General features: G+C 50.3%; 2 protein-coding genes across 2 annotated transcripts; both read right to left on the bottom strand.

The window, feature by feature from the left end:
- Positions 1-3,888, bottom strand: LOC125637213 (perilipin-3-like). Its single transcript, XM_048851416.2, has 7 exons — positions 3,724-3,888; positions 2,906-3,101; positions 2,112-2,194; positions 1,723-2,008; positions 809-999; positions 472-594; positions 1-369 (listed from the first exon to the last, which is right to left on the bottom strand). Exons 1-7 carry the CDS (start codon positions 3,886-3,888, stop codon positions 1-3), a joined length of 1,413 nt encoding a protein of 470 aa, XP_048707373.2.
- Positions 3,889-9,757: 5,869 nt separating this feature from the next.
- On the bottom strand, positions 9,758-21,529 carry LOC142072231 (perilipin-3-like). The gene is made up of 7 exons (XM_075128869.1): positions 21,455-21,529; positions 20,623-20,818; positions 12,650-12,732; positions 12,259-12,544; positions 11,356-11,546; positions 10,227-10,349; positions 9,758-10,126 (listed from the first exon to the last, which is right to left on the bottom strand). The coding sequence occupies exons 1-7, from the start codon at positions 21,506-21,508 to the stop codon at positions 9,758-9,760; spliced, it is 1,302 nt and encodes a 433-aa protein (XP_074984970.1). The 5' UTR covers positions 21,509-21,529.
- Between the last annotated feature and the right edge of the window lie 4,687 nt (positions 21,530-26,216).

The raw sequence follows: 26,216 nt of genomic DNA, 5'->3' as shown, positions 1-26,216 counted from the left end.
TCAGGCCTCCACCTTCTTTCCTTCCTCCACCAGCTCATCAGGACACTGTGGGGAGTCTCCCGTGGGAGTGAAGGGTCCCACGATCCAATCCAGGGGAATGTTCTGCGTCACGTATTCCAGGAGCTCATCCAAGGACTTCTGGGCCTTGGTCACCATCTCCCGACCCCGGGCAAGGGCACTGCTGGACAGATCCTGGAAAGAGCTGGCACTGGAGAAGGAGGCCTGGAGCTCTTGTATACTGCTCGAGACCTGCTGGGCCTTGTCCTGGATAGTGCTGGGAAGGCCCTGGATGCTGCCCAGGAGAGTAAGGCAGGTGGTTTTCAGTTGCTGGGTGAGGCTCTGGGACGTGGCTAGAGCCTGAGCTTCAACCTGCTGAAAGGAGAAAGAGAGACTGGAGTATCTACAGGTCTCCCCTGCAGATGGGGGGAGTTCACTGGAGCAAGGCTGTGAGGGCGAGAAGGAGGAGAATACCTTTGCGGAGTCTGGTTCCTCCTGCCCTTCCAACTTCCCCCTGCAGTACTGGAGCCACATCTGGTACAGACGGTCCTGGCCATTGTGAAGCTTCTGATCTACGGCCTGCTTGGCATGGCTGATCTGCAGGGGGAGAGGGCAGTTAGCTGGGAAGAGCAGGAGGCGGCTGGCCAGGGAAGCTCTCCCACAGCTAGGTGTGGGCAGCAGGCGGGCAGCACGACTGCAGCGACACAGCTGGGCCCCGGAACAAACAGTGCCAATGGCACTGAGCATGGGAGGCTGCAGAGACCGTGACCCACAGCAGCTACAGGGCAGGGGAGAGGGGTCGTGTTCCTACCAGGTCAATGATTTGCTGGAGCTGGGAGAGGGCCTCCAGGGTGCGCTGCCTGGCTTGTCTCATCTTGCCCAGGGCGTGCTGGTAGGCTCGCTGGCGCAGCGTGCTCGACAGGGAACCCAGACGCACGTAGTAACTCCGCTGCTCTGCAGGAGCCTCTCCAGGCCCCTCCAGGGGAGTTGTGGCAAGCTCAGCTGGAAGGGGGAAGGGGTCAGTTGGCAGCAGTGGTGCTATTAAGCCAGTAAGGTCAGGTACGCCGCACCATTAAGACATTTGTTGCTGGGATGACGTACTGGAATGACGTTCGGTAGCCGCTGAAAACCGCAGGGCTCTCAGGAACCGCAGCAGCGAAAGGAACAGAACGCTGGCAGCTCCTCCAGTTTGGCTGTACCACCCCCAGCTGGCCCCCCACCAGCCCTTCCACGTAGTTCCATCTCCTGTCTGGAGTCTGTAGAGACCCCCGCACAAGGCAGGGTAGGGTCGTTTGGGGGGGGTCACGTGCCTCCCCCCCGCTTTTGGGTCCCTCCCATGAGTTGCCGTACTGCTAAGAGTTAAAATCTACTTCCACCACCGGTTGGCAGGGCCAGGATACATGGCAGGGATGCGTTCAGCCCTCCCAAAGCTTGTGACCGATGCAATCTTCCCCAGGGCACGTTTGGGTGCCCTGCAGCACCGACCAGTAAGGTAGCGGGTAGCTGCACAGGGAGAAGCGTCAGAGCCATCAGACAGGGCAAGCAGAGGGCCCAGCATGAAGGAACTAAGGGAGGGCTAGTAGCCAAGCTAGGTTGCAAGCTAGCCCTAAGGAGAGGTGGCTCTTTTGGCAGCTCAGCTGTGAGCTCTGTGAACAGCTGTGAGTCCAAGCCGTGCCCGAAGACGCCAGGGTCACATTGGTTTGTTTTCAGCAGAGGGGATCTTACCGAGCTCCTCCTCCGTCATGGGGAGGTAGTAGTCCACCAGCTGCTCAGATTTCCCCAATGCTGTGTCTATGACACTCGCAGCCATCTGCCCCATGCGGGAGCCCATCACTGTGCTCATGCTGCTGGTCACGGCAGATTTGGTGACCTCCACGCTCTCCTGGACAGCCCCTTGGGCCATGCCCACCATGCTGGTCACTGCATCCTTGGCCTTAGTGACCGGGCTGCAGACTGCATCCTTGGCACCCACCATTGTGGCACGCAGAACTTCTTGGGCATCCAAAGCCACCTAGAGGGAAAGGGGTCAAGAGAGGTCACTGAACACCTAGCAGAAGTGAAGGGCCCACAGCCTCATCCTGCTCCAGGACCAGTCGTGACACTCATGTGGTTACCTTCTCAATCGGCTGCTGCAGGATGGGCAGCTGCTCCTCCAGTCTGTCCAGACCCTGACAGGCATGTTCATTGGCTGCTGCAACTGAAACATAACCACAGAACTCGTTCCCTTAATTCCTTCACGTCCACAGATCTCGTGGGGCTGCTAATCTGCGTACATTGGAGGACTGGTGTTCCTAAGCAAGTCTCCCCAGGTTACTGATGGGAGAGCCAAGGAAGAGGGGTTGGGCAAGTTGCCCAAGGCTATGGAGCCAGTCAGGTTCAGAGCCAGGTTTAGGAGTCAGGAGATCCGGCTGCCAGTCATCTGTTCATCCACCCCCAGCTTCTCCTAGAGGGTTTCAGGAGTCTCCAATGCCTGCCATGGGCTCAGATCCTTTTAGCATTGGAGCTGCTTCCTGTGCCCTCTAGCAGGTATTGCTCCATGGCATTAGGTGCCATACACAGTGCATGTGGCTGTGTGGTACTGGGCCAGCCACGCACACCAGGGATTGTGCGTGGGCACTGCCTGCCTCTAGGCTGGCCCAGCTCACCGCTGGTACCTGAGCAGGAATCCACCAGCAGCTGCTACAGCCGTCAGAACTCCTCCGCAGAAGGCCAATGCCTTGGCCAGATCACGTCTAGGAGCTCGCTGAGTTCAGGGGAGCAGGAGAAGGGAGTCTGTGGATTCTGTTTCCTGCCAGTTGGAGGCAGAGTTCAGTAGTGGGCCTAGAGCCACTGTAGGCTGAGCCTGCCCCCAGACCCACCTCCCCCACCACACACACAGGAGTGTTCCTGCCTCCCTTCCCTTACTCACGCTGTGGCTCCAGCTGGTCCAGGATGGGCCGTGCCCCAGTGATGGCAGCAGAGGTGATGGCCCTCACCCCAGTCTCTACTACCTCACAGACCCCTTTGATGGCTGGGTGGGTCTCTTTGGTGGCATCGTAGCTGGCAGAGGCCATCTCACAGGCAGAGCTGACCAAGGGCAGGCCAGCCACCCTGTCCCCTGCAGTCTAGGGGAGGGAAAGAGGAGTCAGTTGAGGAAGAGCTCCTGGCTTCTCAATGTGCCCCTCCTGTCTCTTTTCCTCTGCAACTACTGATTCTGTAGGAGACTGCCCAGCTCTGAGGACAGTCTCCTGTCCATTTCAGCTGGGTTTCAGTGGCCTGCCTGTGACATTAGTTACAGGCCCAGAAGCCTGGTTCCATTGGAACAGCTGCCAATATTCAGCAAGGTCTCAGGAATGCCGTTTCCATCCTGGCACACCCACCAACAAAAAAGAATTGTGACACGATCTCGTTCCGTCAGCGGGAGCAGGAATGGAGAGACCTTTTGTCTTTCCAAGTGCAGTCTCTCTCGATCAGGAGCCATGTCTCGGTCCAGCACCCGGTACAATGCCCCCACTGGGTATTGCAATCAACGGGATTTGCCAGTGTTCTAATGCAGACAGCATTCACAGGGTCACCTGTGCTCCTCCCGGATTCAGGAGGCACTTGTGGGCAGTGACTACGGCACTCAGAGCTAGAATCATTGCCTAGTGTTGTGGTTACGAGTCCCTGTCTCCAGCAGTGGAGACTTTCAAGCTAGAAGAGCCTTTCCAGCCGCCAAGCACACCTGCCTCCCCAGGAGGGACCCACCTGTTGCTCCTCTGCCTGGATCTCCACCTGTGGTTCATTTTCCTTAGCAGACATGGTGGAGTGAGATGTCCCTGCAAGACCCAAAAAGGAATATTGAGTGGCTACAGCAGGAAACAGTGAAATCAATCTTGTGTAGGAATACCAGGAGAGCTGCTCCCGGTCCATTTTCTCCAAGAGCCAGACCAGGTTGTCCCCCTGCAGTAAGTCTCTCTCTACAGAGAGCAGGCCAAGCCCTTAAACTTTTGATCTAAGGCAGGCTCAGAAACAGCCAGTTCTTCAAGCCCAGGGATGCACTTGTAATCCACACATCTTGTGGGTGTGTTCTTCTGTCCCATCTCGTGGCACCAGGACCAGTTAGAGAGACAGATTAATTTATCTGCTTTACGGTCTTAGCTAAGAGCCTTATGGTCCAGAGGTCCCAGGTTTGATCCTGCCCATTACCAAGGTCTTTTGGCGTTACATACTCCCAAAGCTTCTCCTCAGACTTCTAGGCCCAACAATGCCTCCCAAGGGGAGCACCAGGACACCTGCACAGCTCATCAGAGGCACCCTCCCAGTTTAGTCTTTTCCCAGATAGTACCGGGGCTAATTCCATTTGTCCCAGAGTACAATCACTGACAGAAGTTATCCTGCTGAAGATAGTAGCCATTGACTACACACACAGAACACTGAATTGAGAAGGTACCACTGGGGAGCCTTCAGGGACCTCTTGAGTGAGTAGTGTAGGAGTCTCCCTGGATACTGGATTACATAGGAAATGATCATAATGGTCCCTTGTGACCTTAATATCTATGAGTCTACATAAGAGATGCCCACTATGGCAGGCTGGTTATTTTAAAGCCAATTTAGCTGGTAAAAATACAAATATCTTCTATTGTCAGGTAAAGAAACAGATTCCAGTTCAGGTAAGTTGACACCATCACTCCTAGAGGCGAGAGTGAGACCACTATCTAGAAAGCTAGGGCCAGGAAGCATTTCCCTTATGGGAAGGCACCAGGCCTGTTTTCCTTAGTGTTTCCTGCATTATCTGTTTCAGATACATATTGGTTACCCAGCACTCCAGTCTCAGCTGAATCAGCCACCTCAGTCAAGTGTTTCCACCTGCAGATCTTTAGGACAAGCCAGAACTCAGACCACAACCAGAAGTCCCATTCCCCATGCCTGCGTGGGAACAGCATAGCTTTGCTCAGGGCGAGAGGTGAGTAGGAATTTTTCCCCTAGTCCAAACTCTAATTTAGTTCTCCTTGTTAAATATTCTATTCTCCTCTAGGGAAGCCTCTGTCTCCTAGAACATACCATTACTCCAGGCCTCCCAGTCTGGAAGGCAAATAGTTTCCTTCCCTGGACCATTTGCTCAGAAGACTGAAGTCAAAATGCTTTACACAAGTACAGCTACTAAGCACTGAAACTAGCTAAGAGCTTCTGACCATTCAATCCTAGCCACTACTGGCCATCAGGCAAGACATTGGGTCACACTCTGTGTAAGAAAAGAGCCCCCATCTTAACAGATACAGAACCTAGGAACCAGAGACATAACACAGAAGTTAACCACACATCTTACCAAACTTCCACACTACTAATCCTTCACCAATACTCAGACCTCCCTCAAGTCTCAGCCATTATATTCCTGTGTTGATGTCATCATAGGGCTGGACACACTTGACAGACAGCTCAGGAGACCAATCACACAGCTGCATTCTCTACTTTGCCCAGTGAGAGCTGTGAGCCCATGAAAAGTTACAGGGTGTGAGAGTTGCCAATCTTGGTTGGATGTGTTCCTGGAGGTCTCATCACATGACAATCTTTAATTAAAGATTAATCTTTAATTCCTGGAGAGTTCAGGACAATCCTGGAGGGCTGGCAAACCTAGTTTCAGATTATGAGCTGTTTGGGGCAGGCCTTTTACTCTGTGTTAAGACAGTACCTAGCACGATGGGATTCCAGTTCTGATTTTGGCTTTGAAATGCTACGGTCATACAAACAATAATAATGGTTCATATTCTCAGAGTACTCCGGTTGTTCTCTCTGAAGAGCGCCTTTACGCTCCATTTCCCTGGTAACATTTTCAGTGTAGAAGATTTTTGACAGTAAAACCATCTAAGAGAGGAGAGTGCTGATAGCTATTGTATTATTTTCCTTTCCTGCCCACTCCAGAAGAGGCTGGGGAAGTTATTCTGGCCCAGCTGGCACAAGATACTCCTCAGTTCATTTATAGCTTTCCTGTTGGTTGACTTGTCCAGGGAAGAGAACATGGCACAGGTTTTTAAAGGTATTTAGCTATTGCTCCTCTCAGCATTGCAAGGCCTAAGTGAGTTAGGCCCAGAACCTCAAAGAGAGTTAGGTAGCCCCACACTGGGCAACAAGGGGTTAAAGACTGAGGGCAGTTAGCAGTTCCAATATAAGGGTCAGTTCAATTCGTGGAACCCCCAGGCTCAGGGGGTATCTGGGGAGCATTTGGGCAGATGCTGGGGGTGACACAGCCAAAGGGAAGCACTAAGTGGGGAGACAAGCTCAGGGAAAAATTTGGGGGGGGGGTGTCAGTTATAGCCACTATCCTCGGCTCTGCCCTCTCCCCATTATCATTCCTGGCCTAGTTACTCCAGTGCCAAGGCCCTTCCCAGCCGGAGTGACAGCAGATCACACCAGGCATAACTTCGTCCCATAACCTCCCTACAGCTTTCACACAGGAAGTAAAATCAAAGCAGGGAGTGCAAATGCCTGGAGCAGCTGAGCAGAGTGACAGTGGCCTGGGGCTGAGGCAGGTGCTCACCTCCCTCCTTTAAAGCAAGCCTAGATGTTCATACCCATGTGTCTGTCCCACAGAGGGATGTGAGAGGGCCTCCATCTAAACACAAGATCTTCAGCTTCAGTGGCTGCAAGGGCCAGAGTGGGGCCATTTTAGGCTCTGATTCTACAATGAGCCCTGCACAAACCAGCCCCTGCCTTTACTCAGACCCCAGTAACTTCAACAGGCAGTTGGGAAGAGTAGCTGAGTTCCAGAGGGCTCTGCACAGGTCCAAGTATCCCTAGCACAGAGAGACCATTGCATGGTCAGGGCTTAGAAACCACCTTCCCACCCATAGCCCTCCCACACAGGCAGCCAGAAGAAGCAGCGAGCCCAACCATGTTGAGAGCACACTACAAGTCTTCCTACCTGGGATCTACAGCTACAATCACTAATTATCCAGAGGGTGCCACCCAGGAGAGAAAGCCAGCTGGGGGCAGGAAGCATCTCTTTCCTTTTCCCATTCCTCCTTCTAATATTCAGACCATTGGGGTGTAGCTGGTGTGATCTCTATGCTCACACCTTGAATCCTCCAACAGGCCTTTGGATTAAACACTCGAGCCCGTTGGTTTGGGGTTTGCTGAAATAACTCACTGCTCTTTGAATAAATACTGCACCCGGTGGGTTAGTCAGTCACTGAATTTGCTTTATATGACTTGAGAGTGGTGCAGCAACATTTTCCATCAAGTTTCTTAGGTCTGACCCTGCTTGGGGATGTGTTAGAACCGCTCCTTCTCTACGGAAAGATTAGCTGCAGGGGCTGCGCTCGGGAAACGTAGGCTGCAATGTTCTTCATGGCGTAAAGAAAATCCAGCTCCCACTTCTATCCAAGTTTGAAGCGAATATCTGTTGATGTGAAATCCACTCATTGACATCACACATTTTATTAGACTTGGACAAAAGAGGAAAGAGCTTCACTGGGCTTGGATACAGAAGTCATGTTAGCTGACCAGCACTCCTGAAGTCTGCACTTACTCTTCCATATTCCTAAAAGGAGCAGACTAGGACCTTTACTCACCCCAGCAGGGCTCCACCTAGCTAGTGTGTTGGAGGGGCCTCTGTTAATCCAGAACACAGCAGGGTATGTAACACACTTCCAGTTACACAGGCAAATTAGCCTCAGTGATCGCTCACTGTCAGTTAGGGAGTTTCTGACTTTTCTGCAGAAAAGGACCTCGAAGTTACAGTGGACAAGAAATTGGCTATGAGTCAACAGTGTGCCCTTGTTGCCAAGACGGCCAATGACATTTTGGGTTGTGTAAATAGGGGCATTGCCAGCAAATTGACAGACATGATTGTTCTCCTCTATTCAACATTTGTGAGGCCTGATCTGGAGTACTATGTCCAGTTTTGGGCCCTACACTACAAAAAGGATGTGAAAAAATTGGAAAGTGTCCAGCAGAGGGCAACAAAAATGTTTAGGGGACTGGAACACATGATTTGTGAGGAGAGGCTAAGGGAACTGGAATTGTTTAGCCTGCAGAAGAGAAGAACGGGGGGGGGGGGATTTGATAGCTGCTTTCAGCTACCTGAGAGGGAGTTCCAAAGAGGATGCATCTAGACTGTTCTCAGTGGTACAGATGACAGAACAAGGATCAATGGTATCAAGTTGTAGTGGGGAAGGTTTAGGTTGGATATTAGGAAAAACTTTCACTAGAAGGGTGGTGAAGCACTGGAATGCGTTACCTAGGAAGGTGGTGGAATCTCCTTCCTTTGAAGTTTTTAAGGTCGGGTTTGACAAAACCCTGGCTGGGATGATTTAACTGGGGATTGGTCCTGCTTTGAGCAGGGGGTTGGATTAGATGACCTCCTAAGGTCCCTTCCAACCCCCATATTCTAGGAGTCTATGAAAACCTTTGTAGCCCCAGTCCATTGGGAGTACAAGACAGGCCCTGTTCAATGAGATCCGGAGTAACTAGCCCTGGGAGCTGCATCCATCACCACTTTGATTACTAGTCTCTATCTTTGAGAGCTACACACCCATTCCTGCTCATGGTCCTGTTGCAGTGCTGAACCCGAGAGACATTTCCTTGCCTGAAGCTTATTAATAGCTCAAGCCGGAGTTAGGATAAGCAAAAGTGATGGAGCTGCCGAGATGACACTACCCCCTTGTGACTTCAAGCATAGACACAAGCTCTGAGGAAAATGCATTACAAGCCCAGCACTGGTCCTACTATGGATCTCCCACAACCCTGAGCCATTAGCCTGGCTAGGTGTACACTAGGCAGTAGGAAATGTTAGGCAGGTGCTTGGCTAATGGCAGGGAGGAAGGATGCAGGCTGGCTGATGTCCATGCTTCAGCAAGAGTATCTGCTGCTCTCTCTCTTGCAGCTAGTCTCCCTGTGTGTGTTTTGTTAAATCCCAGTTGCCTGGAGTTGTCAATTCACCATCTTTTCCTAGACACTTCCAACCTGTTGAGCTTCTTGCACTGGACTAGAGGCAAGGCCCGGCAGTCTCCCACCACTGTATGTGACCCTTTTAACTTTGCTCATTACCAGTAGTAGGTTCTCAGTTCTCCACACACCCCATTTCCTCTCAAGGCCATAATGCCCTGTCTCAACAACCTGGGTCTTTCCCTCTGTTAGTTGGGTCTCGGAGCCTGTAATGTTGCCTTGCTACCCACTGGAAGCCAGACGAGTGATCTCAATGGGGAGAACACTGTTGCCTTCTTCTACATGAGGAAAGTCTCAATGGAAGAGTGTCAAATGGAGGCACCTGAAGAGATGCCTTCACCCAGGAGATGAGCTCAGCCATTCTGGAGCCCTGCCAGAGAAAGTGGGTGGAGGGGGTTTGTGTGTGTAAAGAAGAGGGGCATGGGGTCACCTGTACAGTATATGTTTCTACAGAGCATGAGCCAGGGAGGGAATCACATTAAGCAGACAGAAATTTGAATGCAGTTGAGGTTTATTGTAACATTAAACCCTAGTTTTACACATTACAAAGCTAGGGAAAAGATCAAGCTCAGGAGCACTTCCTGTGTACAGAGGAAGACAGCTGTATGTCTGTCCTGAGAGAAGCAGACTAGCCCTGCATGGGATGCAGTCCTGCATGACTAGTGATGCCACCCTGTAACTGGTAATACATGGTTCTGGGGAAGTGTGCCTGGGAAATGACATTCAGGTTCTGCAGAAGGAAGACCTGACCTCAGTCCACCATCTGCCAAAGCAGCACTGTGGCCTCAGCAAGGAGACCCCACACTAGCTATGCAGGCAATTCAGCTGGATTCCTTCCAGCAGCAGGGGGAACCCTTCAGGCCTCCACGTTCTTTCCTTCCTCCACCAGCTCATCAGGACATGGTGGGGAGTCTCCAGTGGGAATGAAGGGTCCCACCATCCAGTCCAGGGGAATGTTCTGCATCACATATTCCAGCAGCTCATCCAGGGACTCCTGGGCCTTGGTCACCATCTCCCGACTCCGGGCCAGGGCACTGCTGGACAGATCCTGGAAACAGCCGGCACTGGAGAAGGAGGCCTGGAGCTCTTCTATACTGCTCGAGACCTGCTGGGCCTTGTCCTGGATAGTGCTGGGAAGGCCCTGGATGCTGCCCAGGAGAGTAAGGCAGGTGGTTTTCAGTTGCTGGGTGAGGGTCTGGGATGTGGCTAGAGCCTGAGCTTCAACCTGCTGGAAGGAGAAAGAGACTGGAGTATCTACAAGTCTCCCCTGCAGATGGGGGGAGTTCGCTGAAGCAAGGCTGTGAGGGCGAGAGGGAGGAGAATACCTTTGCGGAGTCAGGATCCTCCTGCCCTTCCAACTTCCCCCTGCAGTACTGGAGCCACATCTGGTACAGACGATCCTGGCCATTGTGAAGCTTCTGATCTACGGCCTGCTTGGCATGGCTGATCTGCAGGGGGAGAGGGCAGTTAGCTGGGAAGAGCAGGAGGCGGCTGGCCAGGGAAGCTCTCCCACAGCTAGGTGTGGGCAGCAGGCGGGCAGCACTACTGCAGCGACACAGCTGGGCCCAGGAACAAACAGTGCCAATGGCACTGAGCATGGGAGGCTGCAGAGACCGTGTCAAGGTTCCTCCCCGACTCTGAACTCTTGGGAACAGATATGGGGACCTGCATGAAAACCTCCTAAGCTTACTTTCACCAGCTTAGGTTAAAACTTCCCCAAGGTACAAATTAATTTTACCCTTTGCCCTTGGAATTTCCACTGCCACCACCAAACTAACTGGGTTTACTGGGAAACATAGTTTGGACACGTCTTTCCTCCCAAAAACCCTCCCAACCCTTGCACCCCACTTCCTGGGGAAGGTTTGGTAAAAATCCTCACCAATTTGCATAGGTGACCTCAGACCCAAACCCTTGGATCTTAGAACAATGAAAAAGCATTCAGTTTTCTTACAAGACGACTTTTAATAGAAGTAAAGGAATCACCTCTAAAATCAGGATGGTAGGTACCTTACAGGGTAATTAGATTCAAAACAGAGAATCCCTCTCGGCAAAACCTTAAGTTACAAAAAAGACAGACTGGGATAGTCATTCTAGTCAGCACAAATCTTTTCTTAGCTATTTAAAGAAATCATAATCTAACACATACCTAGCTAGGTAACTTACTAAACGTTTTAAGACTCCATTCCTGTTCTGTTCCCGGCAAAAGCAGCGTACAGACAGACACAGACCCTTTGTTTTCTCCCTCCTCGCAGCTTTTGAGAGTATCTTGTCTCCTCATTCGTCATTTAGGTCAGGTGCCAGCTAGGTTACCTTTAGCTTCTTAACCCTTTACAGGTGAGAGGACTTTTCCTCTGACCAGGAGGGATTTTGAAGTGGTTTACCCTTCCCTTTATATTTATGACAGACCATGACACACAGCAGCTACAGGGCAGGGGAGAGGGGTCGTGTTCCTACCAGGTCAATGATTTGCTGGAGCTGGGAGAGGGCCTCCAGGGTGCGCTGCCTGGCTTGTCTCATCTTGCCCAGGGCGTGCTGGTAGGCTCGCTGGCGCAGCGTGCTCGACAGGGAACCCAGACGCACGTAGTAACCCTGCTGCTCTGCGGGAGCCTCTCCAGGCCCCTCCAGGGGAGTTGTGGCAAGCTCAGCTGGAAGGGGGAAGGGGTCAGTTGGCAGCCGTGGTGCAAGTAAGGCAGTAAGGTCAGGTACGCCGCACCATTAAGACATTTGTTGCTGGGATGACGTACTGGAATGACGTTCGGTAGCCGCTGAAAACTGCAGGGCTCTCAGGAACCGCAGCAGCGAAAGGAGCAGAATGCTGGCACCTCCTCCGGTGTGTCTGTACCACCCCCAGCTGGCCCCCCACCAGCCCTTCCTAGACAGGAGATGCAACTACGTGGGTCTGTAGAGCCCCCCAGCACAAGGCAGGATGGGGTCGTTTGGGGGGAGTCATGTGCCCCCCCCCACTTTTGGGTCCCTCCCATGAGTCGCTGTACTGGTAAGCATTAAAATCTACGTGCACCACCAGTTGGCAGGGCCAGGATACAAGGCAGGGATGTGTTCAGCCCTCCCAAATCTTGTGACCGATGGAATCTTTCCCAGGGCACGTTTGGATGCCCTGCAGCACCGACCAGTAAGGCAGTGGGTAGCTGCACAGGGAGCAGCGTCAGAGCCATCAGACAGGGCTAGCAAAGGACTCAGCATGAAGGAACAAAGGGGAGGGCTAGTAGCCAAGCTAAGTTGCAAGGAAGCCCGAAGGAGAGGTGGCTCTTTTGGCAGATCAGCTGTGAACACGAAGTCCAAGCTGCACCCCAAAACACCAGGGTCACATTGGTTTGTATTCAGCAGAGGGCATCTTACCAAGCTCCTCCTCTGTCATGGGGAGGTAGTAGTCCACCAGCTGCTCAGATTTCCCCAGTGCTGTGTCTATGCCACTCACAGCCATCTGCCCCATGCTGGAGCCAATCACTGTGCTCATGCTGCTGGTCACGGCAGATTTGGTCACCTCCACGCTCTCCTGGACAGCCCCTTGGGCCACGCTCACCATGCTGGTCACTGCATCCTTGGCCTCAGTGACCGTGCTGCAGACTGCATCCTTGGCACCCACCATTGTGGCATGCACGAGGTCTTGGGCATCCGAAGCCACCTAGAGGAAAAGGGGTGAGAAGAGAGGTCACTGAACACCTAGCGGAAGTGAAGGGCCCACAGCCTCATCCTGCTCCAGGACCAGCTGTGACACTCGTGTGGTTACCTTCTCAATCGGCTGCTGCAGGATGGGCAGCTGCTCCTCTAGTCTGTCCAGACCCCAACAGGCATGTTCATTGGCTGCTGCAACTGTAACAACCACAGAACTCGTTCCCTTAATTCCTTCACGTGCACAGATCTCGTGGGGCTGCTCATCTGTGTACATTGGAGGACTGGGGTTCCTAAGCAAGTGTCCCAGGTTACTGATGGGAAAGCCAAGGAAGAGGGGTTGGGCAAGTTGCCCAAGGCTATGGAGCCAGTCTGTTTCAGAGCCAGGTTTAGCAGTCAGGAGATCCAGCTGCCAGGCATCTGTTCTGAAACCCTCTAGAAGAAGCTGCAGGTAGATGGAGTCTCCAGTGCCTGCAATGGGCTCAGATCCTTTTAGCATTGGAGCTGCTTCCTGTGCCCTCTAGCAGGTATTGCTCCATGGCATTAGGTGCCATACGCAGTGCATGTGTGTCAAGGTTCCTCCCCCACTCTGAACTCTAGGGTACAGATGTGGGGACCTGCATGAAAAACCTCCTAAACTTATCTTTACCAGCTTAGGTCAAAACTTCCCCAAGGTACAAAATATTACACCCGTTATCCTTGGAATGGCCGCTACCACCACCCAACTAATACTGGTTACTGGGGAAGAGCTGTTTGGACGCGTCCTTCCCCCCAAAATACTTCCCAAAACCTTGCACCCCACTTCCTGGACAAGGTTTGGTAAAAAGCCTCACCAATTTGCCTAGGTGACTACAGACCCAGACCCTTGGATCTTAAGAACAATGAACAATCCTCCCAACACTTGCAGCCCCCCTTTCCTGGGAAATGTTGGATAAAAAGCCTCACCAATTTGCATAGGTGACCACAGACCCAAACCCTTGGATCTGAGAACAATGAAAAAGCATTCAGTTTTTTACAAGAAGACTTTTAATAAAAAATAGAAGTAAATAGAAATAAAGAAATCCCCCCTGTAAAATCAGGATGGTAGATATCTTACAGGGTAATTAGATTCAAAAACATAGAGAACCCCTCTAGGCAAAACCTTAAGTTACAAAAAAGATACACAGACAGAAATAGCTATTGTATTCAGCACAATTCTTTTCTCAGCCATTTAAAGAAATCATAATCTAACACATACCTAGCTAGATTACTTACTAAAAGTTCTAAGACTCCATTCCTGTTCTGTCCCTGGCAAGAAGCAGCATACAGACAGACACAGACCCTTTGTTTCTCTCCCTCCTCCCAGCTTTTGAAAGTATCTTGTCTCCTCATTGGTCATTTTGGTCAGGTGCCAGCGAGGTTACCTTTAGCTTCTTAACCCTTTACAGGTGAGAGGAGCTTTCCCCTGGCCAGGAGGGATTTCAAAGGGGTTTACCCTTCCCTTTATATTTATGACACGCCCCCCAAATCTCAGCTAGGGTGGAACACTGGCTGGGATTTCTTCCTGGAGCTCTAGGAAAAACAGAGTTAATAAGACACATGCATCTCTAAATATACTACCAAGTACATAAAGACTAACAATATTTTCCACATCTCAAGGACAATTTTAACCAGTTGATTCTGGGAAACTTTCACGGGAGAGTGCATCAGCCACTTTGTTAGAAGCTCCTGAGATGTGTTGGATGTCGAAATCAAAATCTTGGAGAGCTAAACTCCACCGAAGAAGTTTTTTGTTAGTTTCCTTGACGGTGTGAAGCCACTTCAGTGCAGCATGGTCGGTTTGCAGGTGGAAACGCCGTCCCCAAACATATGGGCGTAGCTTTTCCAGAGCTTAGACAATGGCGTAACATTGTTTTTCAGTGACTGACCAGTTGTTTTCCCTCTCAGACAGTTTTTTGCTGAGAAACACTACAGGGTGGAATTCTTGATCAGGTCCTTTCTGCATTAAAACTGCTCCCACACCACGTTCGGACGCATCCGTGGTTACTAGGAACGGTTTGTCAAAGTCTGGGGCCCTTAGTACAGGGTCAGACATGAGAGAAGGCCTTTAACAAGCTTAAAGCGACAGACACTTTTCGGTCCACTGAACAGCATTTGGCTGTTTCTTTTTGGTTAGGTCTGTTAGTGGGGCAGCGATTTGGCTGTAGTGCGGTACAAATCGTCTGTAATAACCGGCCAAGCCTAAGAAGGATTGAACCTGTTTCTTTGACTTTGGGACAGGCCACTTTTGGATAGCATCCACTTTGGCCTGTAGGGGGCTGATAGTTCCTTGACCCACCTGGTGTCCAAGGTAAGTCACTCTGTTTAGGCCTATTTGACACTTCTTAGCCTTAACAGTTAGTCCTGCCTCCCTTATGCGCTCAAGGACTTTTTGTAGATGTTCCAGGTGGTCTGCCCAGGAATCCGAAAATATGGCCACGTCATCAAGGTAGGCGACTGCATATTCTCCTAATCCCGCTAGGAGACCATCTACAAGTCTTTGGAAAGTGGCGGGTGCATTTCGCAGCCCGAAAGGGAGTACATTAAATTCATATTGCCCGAGATGTGTGATGAAGGCTGACCTTTCCTTGGCAGATTCATCTAGCGGTACCTGCCAGTACCCCTTGGTTAAGTCCAAGGTAGAGATGAACTGGGCCCGTCCCAGTTTCTCTAATAGTTCATCTGTGCGTGGCATTGGATAGTTGTCTGGCCGAGTTACAGCATTTAGCTTACGGTAGTCCACGCAAAAACGTATTTCCCCATCTGGTTTGGGAACTAGAACCACTGGAGATGCCCATGCACTTTCAGAGGGGTGGATTACCCCCATCTGTAACATATCCTGGATCTCCCGTTCTATAGCAGTTTTAGCTTGAGGAGACACCCGGTAAGGTTGGACCCTAATTGGGTGAGCATTACCTGTGTCAATGGAGTGGTATGCCCGTTCAGTCAGTCCTGGGGTGGCTGAGAACGTTGGCGCGTAGCTAGTGCACAGCTCCTGGATCTGCTGTCGCTGCATACGCCCAAGGGTCATGGAGAGGTTCACCTCTTCCACACCACCAGCACATTTCCCTTCGTAGTAGACACCTTCAGGCCACTCAGCGTCGTCTCCTCCCTGGGCTGTAAACTGACAAACCTTTAATTCTCTGAAATAAAAGGGCTTTAGAGAATATGGTACACCTTAGGCTTTTGGTTGGAGGTGGGGAATGCTATGAGATAATTAACAGCTCCCAGGTGCTCCTAGACCATGAATGGCCCTTCCCACAATGCTTCCATTTTATGGGCCTGGAGCGCCTTTAAGACCATGACCTGGTCTCCTACTTTGAAGGAACGCTCTCTGGCATGTTTATCATACCAGGCTTTTTGCTCTTTTTGAGCATCCTGTAAGTTTTCTCTAGCAAGGGCTAAAGAGGTTCGGAGGGTGTTTTGTAGGTTGGTTACAAAGTCCAGAATGTTAGTTCCTGGAGAAGGTGTAAATCCCTCCCATTGCTGCTTCACCAACTGCAATGGCCCCTTAACCTCATGGCCATATACAAGTTCAAATGGGGAAAACCCTAAACTGGGATGTGGTACAGCTCTGTAGGCAAAGAGCAACTGCTGCAACACTAGGTCCCAATCATTGGAGTGCTCATTTACGAATTTACGTATCATGGCCCCCAAAGTTCCATTAAACTTCTCCACCATGCCATTTGTTTGATGATGGTAAGGAGTGGCAACCAAGTGATTTACCCCATGAGCTTCCCAAAGGTTTTTCATAGTTCCTGCCAGGAAATTAGTCCCTGCATCGGTGAGGATGTCGGAGGGCCAACCTACCCTGGCAAAAATGTCTGCTAGTGCCTGGCACACACTTTTAGCCCTGGTGTTGCTTAGAGCTACTGCTTCCGGCCATCGGGTGGCAAAATCCATGAAAGTCAGTATGTACTGCTTTCCTCTGGGTGTCTTTTTCGGAAAAGGACCCAGAATATCCACAGCTACTCGCTGAAATGGAACTTCAATGATGGGGAGTGGCTGGAGAGGGGCTTTGACCTGGTCTTGGGGTTTTCCCACTCTTTGGCACACCTCACAAGACTGGACATAGGTAGAAACATCCTTGCCCATTCCCTCCCAGTGGAATGACCCCCCCAAACGGTCTTTGGTCCTGTTCACCCCAGCATGGCCACTAGGGTGATCATGGGCTAAGCTCAAGAGCTTGGCCTGGTATTTAGTTGGAACTACCAACTGTCTCTGAGGATGCCAGTCTTCCTGGTGTCCACCAGAAAGAGTTTCCTTGTATAAAAGTCCTCTTTCTATAACAAACCTGGATCGATTAGAAGAGCTGAGAGGCGGTGGGTTGCTCCGTGCTGCCGTCCAAGCTCTCTGGAGGCTTTCATCTGCTTCCTGTTCGGTCTGGAACTGTTCCCTTGATGCTGGGGACATCAGTTCCTCATTGGATTGGGGACCTAGGCTTGGTCCCTCTGGAAGCGATATAGGGGATGGAGCTGTTTCTGTTGACTGTGAACCGCTCTCCGCTGGTGCACTATGTTGGGATTCAGGCTCCGGCTGAGCCTCTTGTGTAGGGTTATCGGCTGCTGCCAGTTCAGGTTCGGTGGGGCCCTCTGGTGTTGAGGTTGCAAGTACTGGATTCAGTGCTGACACGGGGTCTGGTGTTGGTTGTTCGGCTGGTTCCGGTTCTGGGACTGGTTCCGTCTGGGTCTCTGGGACTGGATCCACTACTGCTGTTGCAGACATTGGCCTGGGGTCCAGGTCCATCACCTCTGACCAGGTCCTGATAGAAGTTTCCGGAACAGAGCTAGGCCTCACGGCTTGTTTAGCCTGGCTGCGGGTGACCGTTCCCACCCTCTTGGCCTGCTTCACATGCTTGGCCAAGTCTTCCCACAACAGCATGGGGATGGGATAATCATCATAGACTGCAAAAGTCCACATTCCTGACCAGCCCTTGTACCGGACAGGCAACTTGGCTGTAGGCAAATTGAAAGAGTTGGACTTGAAGGGTTGAATCGTCACTTGGATCTCTGGGTTGATTAAATTGGGGTCCACTAAGGAAGCATGGATAGCTGACACTTGTGCTCCGGTGTCCCTCCACGCGGTGACCTTCTTCCCGCCCACACTCACAGTTTCCCTCCGCTCCAAGGGTATCTGGGAGGTATCTGGGCCTGTGGACCTCTGGTGTGATTCCGGTGCAATGAACTGTAATCTGTTGGGGTTCTTGGGGCAGTTGGCCTTTACATGCCCCAGCTCGTTACATTTAAAACATCGTCCAGCTGACGGGTCACTGGGGCGAGGAGGGTTGCTGGAGAACGGGGTGGTGGGACGATAAGGGGTCTGGAGGGTTCTTTGGGAGGTAGGTGGGGCTTTGGGCAGCCCCTGGTAATAGGGTGTGGTCTGGGGTGGTCCCTTCTGGTCTCCGCTCCAACTGCGACCAGTTTTCTTCTTCTCTGCCACCTCCACCCATCTGGCTCCAATCTCTCCTGCCTCAATTACAGTTTTGGGCTTCCCGTCTAGGATGTATCTTTCTATTTCCTCAGGAACACCCTCTAAGAATTGTTCCATTTGCATTAGGAAGGGCAAATTTACTGGAGAGTCAACACTTGTTCCTGATATCCAGGCATCCCAATGTTTCACAATGTGGTCATTTACCCGACATGCCTACATGTCTGGTTTCCACCTTAGGGCTCTGAACCTCCGACGAGACTGCTCGGGTGTTATCCCCATTCTGACTCTCACCTTGGATTTAAACAGTTCATACTTGTTCATGTGTTCTTTAGGCATTTCAGCTGCCACCTCAGCTAAGGGTCCACTGAGCTGCGGCCTCAGCTCTACCATGTATTGGTCAGTAGAGATGTTGTACCCAAGGCAGGCCCTTTCGAAGTTTTCTAAGAAGGCCTCAGTATCATCACCTGCCTTGTAGGTGGGGAACTTTCTGGGATGGGAAGTGGTGCTTGGAGAAGGATTGCTAGGGTTTGTTGGGATATTCCGCTGAGCCTTTATCTTCTCCACCTCCTCCACATGCTTCCTCTCTTTTTCCTTCTCCTCCAGTTCTTTGTCCCTTGCTTCCATTTCTTTGTCCCTTGCTTCCATTTTCAGCCGCATGAGTTCTATCTGTCTTTCATGTTCCCTTTGTTTTTCCGCAGCCTGAAAACTGGCTAATTCCAGCTTTTGTCGAGTCGTGGATTTTGTCATCCTAACCTCTCTGTTTTTAACTAACTTTACACCCGAGGTTTAGAAATAAACAAACAAAACGTGGCTGTAAAATTTTGCTGTGCTGGAATAGAATACCTATTCTCTGATGGTGATTGTCAGCCTACAGAAAAAGACAATTCCCTTGTCTCTGCTCTGGGCCCAAATCAAAGCAAAAAACCTCCAACTACTTGGAAACCTGCTTACCAGCAGCCCAAAGGAAAAAAAAATTCCTTTTCAAACCTGTGCTCCTTGTAAAACAAAAAAAATCAAAATCCTAAAAAAAAAAAAACCCTGCCACTTTTGTCTCCAGGCAAATGGGTAGAACACACACCCCCTATTTACTTTTAGGAAGAAAAGAAAAAAAAAAACTCTGGGTTGGAAGACTGAATTTCCCTGCAGGAGTTAAGTACCCTGCCTCCAGGCAAAGAAAACCTGCAATTCACAAAGATAATCCCCTTTTGTCTCTGCTTGGCCACAAAGCAGAGAGAAACTAAGCTGCTTTCAGTTTCAAAGCTGCTTTCTGGACTTCCTAAAAATTCCTTTTTAAAATCTGTATTTCTAGTTCAAAAAATCTCAACTGGATCTCAAAATGATTTCAGGTTAATCCCCCACTGTGCCACCATGTCAAGGTTCCTCCCCCACTCTGAACTCTAGGGTACAGATGTGGGGACCTGCATGAAAAACCTCCTAAACTTATCTTTACCAGCTTAGGTCAAAACTTCCCCAAGGTACAAAATATTACACCCGTTATCCTTGGAATGGCCGCTACCACCACCAAACTAATACTGGTTACTGGGGAAGAGCTGTTTGGACGCGTCCTTCCCCCCAAAATACTTCCCAAAACCTTGCACCCCACTTCCTGGACAAGGTTTGTTAAAAAGCCTCACCAATTTGCCTAGGTGACTACAGACCCAGACCCTTGGATCTTAAGAACAATGAACAATCCTCCCAACACTTGCAGCCCCCCTTTCCTGGGAAATGTTGGATAAAAAGCCTCACCAATTTGCATAGGTGACCACAGACCCAAACCCTTGGATCTGAGAACAATGAAAAAGCATTCAGTTTTTTACAAGAAGACTTTTAATAAAAAATAGAAGTAAATAGAAATAAAGAAATCCCCCCTGTAAAATCAGGATGGTAGATATCTTACAGGGTAATTAGATTCAAAAACATAGAGAACCCCTCTAGGCAAAACCTTAAGTTACAAAAAAGATACACAGACAGAAATAGCTATTCTATTCAGCACAATTCTTTTCTCAGCCATTTAAAGAAATCATAATCTAACACATACCTAGCTAGATTACTTACTAAAAGTTCTAAGACTCCATTCCTGTTCTGTCCCTGGCAAGAAGCAGCATACAGACAGACACAGACCCTTTGTTTCTCTCCCTCCTCCCAGCTTTTGAAAGTATCTTGTCTCCTCATTGGTCATTTTGGTCAGGTGCCAGCGAGGTTACCTTTAGCTTCTTAACCCTTTACAGGTGAGAGGAGCTTTCCCCTGGCCAGGAGGAATTTCAAAGGGGTTTACCCTTCCATTTATATTTATGACAATGTGGCTGTGTGGTACTGGGCCAGCCACGCACACCAGGGATTGTGCCTGAGCTGGGCCAGCCTAGAGGCAGGCAGTGCCCACCGCTGGTACCTGAGCAAGAGTCCAACAACAGCTGCTGTATCCGTTAGAACCGCTCCGCACAAGGCCAATGCCTTGGCCAGATCATGTCTAGGAGCTAGCAGAGTTCAGGGGAGCAGGAGAAGGGAGTCTGTGGATTCTGTTTGCGGCCAGTTGGAGGCTGAGCTCAGTAGTGGGCCTAGAGCCACTGTAGGCTGAGCCTGCCCCCAGACCCACCTCCCCCGCCACACACACAGGAGTGTTCCTGCCTCCCTTCCCTTACTCACGCTGTGGCTCCAGCTGGTCCAGGATGGGCCATGCCCCAGTGATGGCAGCAGAGGTGATGGCCCTCACCCCAGTCTCTGCCACCTCACAGACCGCTTTGATGGCTGGGTGGGTCTCTTTGGTGGCAGTGTAGCTGGCAGAGGCCATCTCACAGGCAGAGCTGACCAAGGGCAGGCCAGCCACCCTGTCCACTGCAGTCTGAGGGAGGGAAAGAGGAGTCAGCTGAGGAAGAGCTCCTGACTTGTCAACGTGTCCCTCCTGTCTCTTTCCCTCTGCAACTACTGATTCTGTAGGAGACTGTCCTCAGAGTTAAGTAGTCTCCTGTCCCTGTCAGCAGGGGTTCAGTGGCCTGCCTGTGACATTAGTTACACACCCAGAAGCCTGGTCCCATTGGAACAGCTGCCTATAGTCAGCAAGGTCTCAGGAATGCTGTTTCCATCCTGGCATGCCCACCAACAAAACAGAACTGTGTCACAATCTCATTCCATCAGTGAGAGCAGGAATGGAGAGACCTTTTGTCTTTCCAAGTGCATTCTCTCCCGATCAGGTACCATGTCTCGGTCCAGCACCCGCTACAATGCCCCCACTGGGCTTCTCAATCAGCGGGATTTGCCAGTGTTCTAATGCAGACAGCATTCACAGGATCACCAGTGCTGGTGCTCCTCCCGGATTCAGGGGGCACTTGTGGGCAGTGACTATGGCACTCCAAGAACTAGAACTTGGAGCATTAGCTAGTGTTGTGGTTACGAGTCCCTGTCTCCAGCAGTGGAGACATTCAAGCTAGAACAGCCCTTCCAGCTGCCAAGCACACCTGCCTCCCCAGGAGGGACCCACCTGTTGCTCCTCTGCCTGGATCTCCACCTGTGGGTCATTTTCCTTAGCGGACATGGTGGAGTGAGATGTCCCTGCCAGACCCAAAAAGGAATATTGAGTGGCTACAGCAGGAAACAATGAAATCAATGTTGTGTAGGAACACTAGGAGAGCTGCTCCCGGTCCGTTTTTTTCTAAAAGCCAGACCAGGTTGTCCCCCTGCAGTAAGTCTCTCTCTGCAGAGAACAGGCCAGGCCCTTAAACCTTTGATCTAAGGCAGGCTCAGAGACAGCCAGTTCCTCAAGCCCAGGGATACACTTGTAATTCACACACCTTGTGGGTGTGTTCTTCTGTCCCATCTCGTGGCACCAGGACCAGTTAGAGAGACAGAGATTAACACATCAGCTCTATAGTCTTAGAGAAGAGCCTTATGGCTTTTAGCTCATGCAGCAGAGGCTCATGCATTTAGCTCCAGAGGAGCCAGATTTGATCCTGCCGGTGTTACACACTCCCAAAGCTTCTCCTTAAACTTCTAGACCCAACAATGCCTCCAAAGGGGAGCACCAAGACACCTGCACAGCTCATCAGAGGCACCCTCCTAGTTTATTCTTTTCCCAGATAATACCAGGGCTAACTCCATTTGTCCCAGAGTACAATCACTGACAGAAGTTATCCTGCTGAAGGTAGTAGCCATTGACTACACACACAGAACACTGAATTGAGAAGGTACCATTGGCAAGCCTTCAGGGACCTCTAGAGTGAGTAGTGTTTAAGTCTCCCCGGATTCTGAGTTACATAGGAGATGATCATAATGGTCCCTTCTGACCTTAATATCTATGAGTCTATGTAGGAGACGCCCACTATGGCAGGCTGGTTATTTTAAAGCCAATTTAGCTGGTAAAAATAGAAGTATTTTCTACTGTCAGTTAAAGACTGGTCTATTTAAGAAACAGATTCCAGTTCAGGTAAATTGACACCATCACCCCTGGAGGCGAGAGTGAGACCACTAACTAGAAAGCTAGGGCCAGGAAGCATTTCCCTCATGGGAAGGCACCAGGCCTGTTTTCCTTTAGTGTTTCCTGCATTATCTGTTTCAGATACATATTGGTTACCCAGCACTCCAGTCTCAGCTGAATCAGCCACCTCAGTCAAGTGTTTCCACCTACAGATCTTTAGGAGAAGCCAGAACTCAGACCACAGCCAGCAGTCCCAATCCCCATCCCTGAGTGGGAACAGCATAGCTTAGCTCAGGTAGAGAGATGAGTGGAGAGTTTTCCCATAGTTCAAGCTCTAATTTAATTCTCCTTGTTAAATATTCTGTTCTTCTCTAGGGAAGCCTCCATCTCCTAGAACATACCATTAATCCAGGCCTCCCAGTCTGGAGGGCAGATAGTTTCCTTCCCTGGACTGTTTGCTCAGAAGACTCAGCTAGAAATGCTTTACACAAGTACAGCTACAAAGTACTGAAAGTAGTTAAGAGCTTCTGATCATTCAATCCTAGCTACTACTAGCCATCAGGCAAGACCCTGGGTCACACTCTGTGTAAGAAAGAGCCCCCATCTAAACACCCAAAGAACCAGAAACATAGTACAGAGTTTAACCACACATCTTACCAAACTTCCACACTACTAATCCTTCCCAATACTCAGACCTCCCCCCCCAGGTCTCAGCCATTATATTCCTGTGATGATGTCATCATGGGGCTGGACACACTTGACGGACAGCTCAGGAGGCCAATCACACAGCTGCATTCTCTACTCTGCCCAGTGAGGGCTGTGAGCCTCTGAAAAGTTACAGGGTTTCAGAGTTGCCAATTTTCGTTGGATGTGTTCTTGGAGGTCTCATCACATGACAATCTTTAGTTCCTGGAGACTCCAGGATGATCCTGGAGGGCTGGCAAACCTAGTTTCAATTTATGAGCTGTTTGGGGCAAGCCTCTTACTCTGTGTTAAGACAGTACCTAGCACAATGGGATTCCAGTTCTGATTTTGGCTTCAAAATGCTATGGTCATACAAATAATAAGAATGCTTCATATTCTCAGAGTGCTCCAGTTGTTCTCTCTGAAGAGCGCCTTTACGGTCCGTTTCCCTGGTAACATTTTCAGTGCAGAAGGTTTTTTGTCAGTAAAACAATCTAAGAGAGGAGAGTGCTGATAGCTGTTGTATTATTTTCCTTTCTTGCCCACTCCAGAAGAGGCTGGGGCAGTTTCTCTGGCCCAGCTGGTACAAGTTGCTTCCTCAGTTCATTTATAGCTTTCCTGTTCGTTGACTTGTCCAGGGAAAAGAACATGGCACAGATTTTTAAAGGTATTTAGCTATTGCTCCACTCAGCATTGCAAGGCCTAAGTGACTTAGGCCCAGAACCTCAAAGAGAGTTAGGTTGCCCCACACTGGGCAACAAGGGGTTAAGGAGCTGCTCTGGGCTCAGCCAGCGCCGCCCTGCCACACCTGTTGGAAATGCACCAACTGGAGGAGGAGTTTTTTTGAAGCAGGAGTGCTGCTTATTTTGGGGGACAGCAGGGAAGAGAGTGGATCCATACCACCTCCTCCCCTCCTGCTTTTCTTTCTTCTCTGTGGAGAAGAAGTAGGGTTACTCTTTTTCTTTAATAACTATCCATAGGTCCCTCCCTGAGGGAAGGAAGGGCCTGCTGCAGACACAGCCTGTGTGGGAAGCATTCCTGTTGGCTATGAATGTGGGACAGTGCTTCTATATCCTGGGAAATTTTCCACAATCTGGGAATTTTTGAGTAAAATGTTTTGAATGAAAATTCCCAATTTCCCACGTTGAAGCACTGCTGGGATTTTTTTTTACCAGATTTGGGAAGACGGGAAATTTTTAGTGCTAGGTTGGGAAAAGTTGGCATCGTGATATAGAAGCACTGATGTGGGTAGAGTCCCCCTTCAAGGAGGCTAGCCCCTGGTTCTGCCCCTGGGCAGCACTGACTAGGGATGGTCTGGCCACCTGGCTTGCGATGTTCTGGTGGGAAGGAGAAACATAGAATGAATATCAGCGAAATATCCTGAATGGAATTAGACATTCAGTCGTTCCAAACTAACAATCTCTCACATTTGTGGTCTCCTGAGTAGGATGAGTCCCAGAAGTGGGGAAATCCAGGAGAAGCTAGGTGCCAAAAGTTCATTACTTTTCCTCCTAGTTTGTACTAGTGTGATGATTTGTTGCCACATCACCTAGTGGATGGCTTGTTAGCCAGTGGATCATGCTGGGCTCTCAAGATTTCCAGCCCAGTATTAACTCTGTCAGATATGGCGGGAGGGATAGCTCAGTGGTTTGAGCACTGGCCTGCTAAACCCAGTGTTGTGAGTTCAATCCTTGAGGGGGCCGTTTAGGGATCTGGGGCAAAAATTGGGGATTGGTTCTGCTTTGAGTAGGGGGTTGGACCAGATGATCTCCTGAGGTCCCTTCCAACCCTGATATTCTATGATTCCTTCAGAGGTTGTAGGGGAGGGACGGGCAGGGACAGAAGAGAAGACAAACTCTGGAGTTGCAAGCATTCAGGATGGGAGAGAGCCAGCAGTTTTCCTTCTTAATTTACAATGCTTTTCCACCCTACTACCCTCCCCTGGGGTGGCATCACCTTCACGTTCATTCAGTTCTAGAATCACTGTGGCAAAGGCTGTTGGACTTTAGTTACAACAACTAGTCAATGTTAAACAAGTCAATGTTAAACAAGTCAAGTTAAACTAGTCAACTAGTTAAACAAGACAATGGTTGTCCTAACAGTTTCCATAGATTAGTTGGACACCTAGAACAGCCCACGATGTAAGACGCTTTTGTTTCTGTCTCAGAAACCATGGTGAAGTTGACAGCCATTGAACGCACAGAGGGGGGTTGTTAAGGTGTAGCAGCCAGCAAGTTACCCTGTTTTATAGCATGGCCAGATATGGTTAGAGTGAAGAGACAGTATGCAGTGCCTAGCAGTGTTGTTGCCCACTGACTGAATGCACCCAGCTTGCGTGGAGAGGGCACACAGAGACCCCCATTTTGGAATGCTGGTGTGAGAAGGTTCCGTGGCAGTTGGGAGTGACAGTTGGGCATCTCAGGCCAGCATGGGGGAGGGAGCAGCTCTTGCATGGCCATTTCCCTCATCCATCCTGGCCCACGGCACCCAGTGCTATGGCTGACAGAAGGGCTCGGCATCTCTGGGCTTAGCTCCAGGGGACCCAAGACAAGCAGCCTCCCTCAGGTGCAGGCACGCTCCTGGCTGCTATCCATAGGACACCAGTGGGTTTTCCTGCCCCGCCAATGTCTGCCACCTCCCAGTCACACTGCTGGAGCTGAACCAGCCCTCACTGCTGCCTGGCATGGAGGCGCCAGACTAGAGCCTGCCAAGGGGTGATGGAGGGTGTGGAAATGTAGAAGGAGCCTGCCCATGACCCAGTAGTCCACAGGCTTAGTCAGGGTCCTTATTTATTTAGCTTCATACCCTACATAGAAAAGCACCAAGCTAGGTCTCTAGGTGCCTTTGACATAGGTTAAGCAGGATGTGGATAAAAGTCAGATCCTGCCAGAAAATGAAGGATCCTCTTGGATCCATGGAGACTGGCTGGACTCCAGATTTGTTGGCACCATACCAATGGTTGGAGAAGTGCTTTAGGTGGTACAGCTTGGGGGCTTGGGCACAAAAATTGAGAGGATCTGTTATTTTCTGACAGGATCTGACTTTTACTCACACACATGATCTGGTGCCTAGCAGTGGCAGTGTAACATGCTGCATCTTGTAGCCCAGGGCAGCAGGACAACCGGGAAAGGGAAATATCCTGTGA

This window comes from Caretta caretta, chromosome 5 (genome assembly GCF_965140235.1).
Source record: "Caretta caretta isolate rCarCar2 chromosome 5, rCarCar1.hap1, whole genome shotgun sequence".
In the NCBI taxonomy this organism is placed as follows: Eukaryota; Metazoa; Chordata; order Testudines; family Cheloniidae; genus Caretta; species Caretta caretta.
Note: the sequence above shows the minus strand (reverse complement) of the source record. Positions and strands in the feature narration are given on the sequence as shown.

Coding starts and splice junctions, on each gene's coding strand:
- LOC125637213 (XM_048851416.2), bottom strand. CDS start 3,888: ATGGACCGGGAGCAGCTCTCCTGGTATTCCTACACAAGATTGATTTCA. Junction 3,102..3,723: donor TCCAGGCAGAGGAGCAACAG/GTGGGTCCCTCC, acceptor TCCCTCCCCTAG/ACTGCAGGGGACAGGGTGGC. Junction 1,000..1,722: donor CATGACGGAGGAGGAGCTCG/GTAAGATCCCCT, acceptor TCCCCCTTCCAG/CTGAGCTTGCCACAACTCCC.
- LOC142072231 (XM_075128869.1), bottom strand. CDS start 21,508: ATGTCCGCTAAGGAAAATGACCCACAGGTGGAGATCCAGGCAGAGGAG. Junction 20,819..21,454: donor TCCAGGCAGAGGAGCAACAG/GTGGGTCCCTCC, acceptor TCCCTCCCTCAG/ACTGCAGTGGACAGGGTGGC. Junction 11,547..12,258: donor CATGACAGAGGAGGAGCTTG/GTAAGATGCCCT, acceptor TCCCCCTTCCAG/CTGAGCTTGCCACAACTCCC.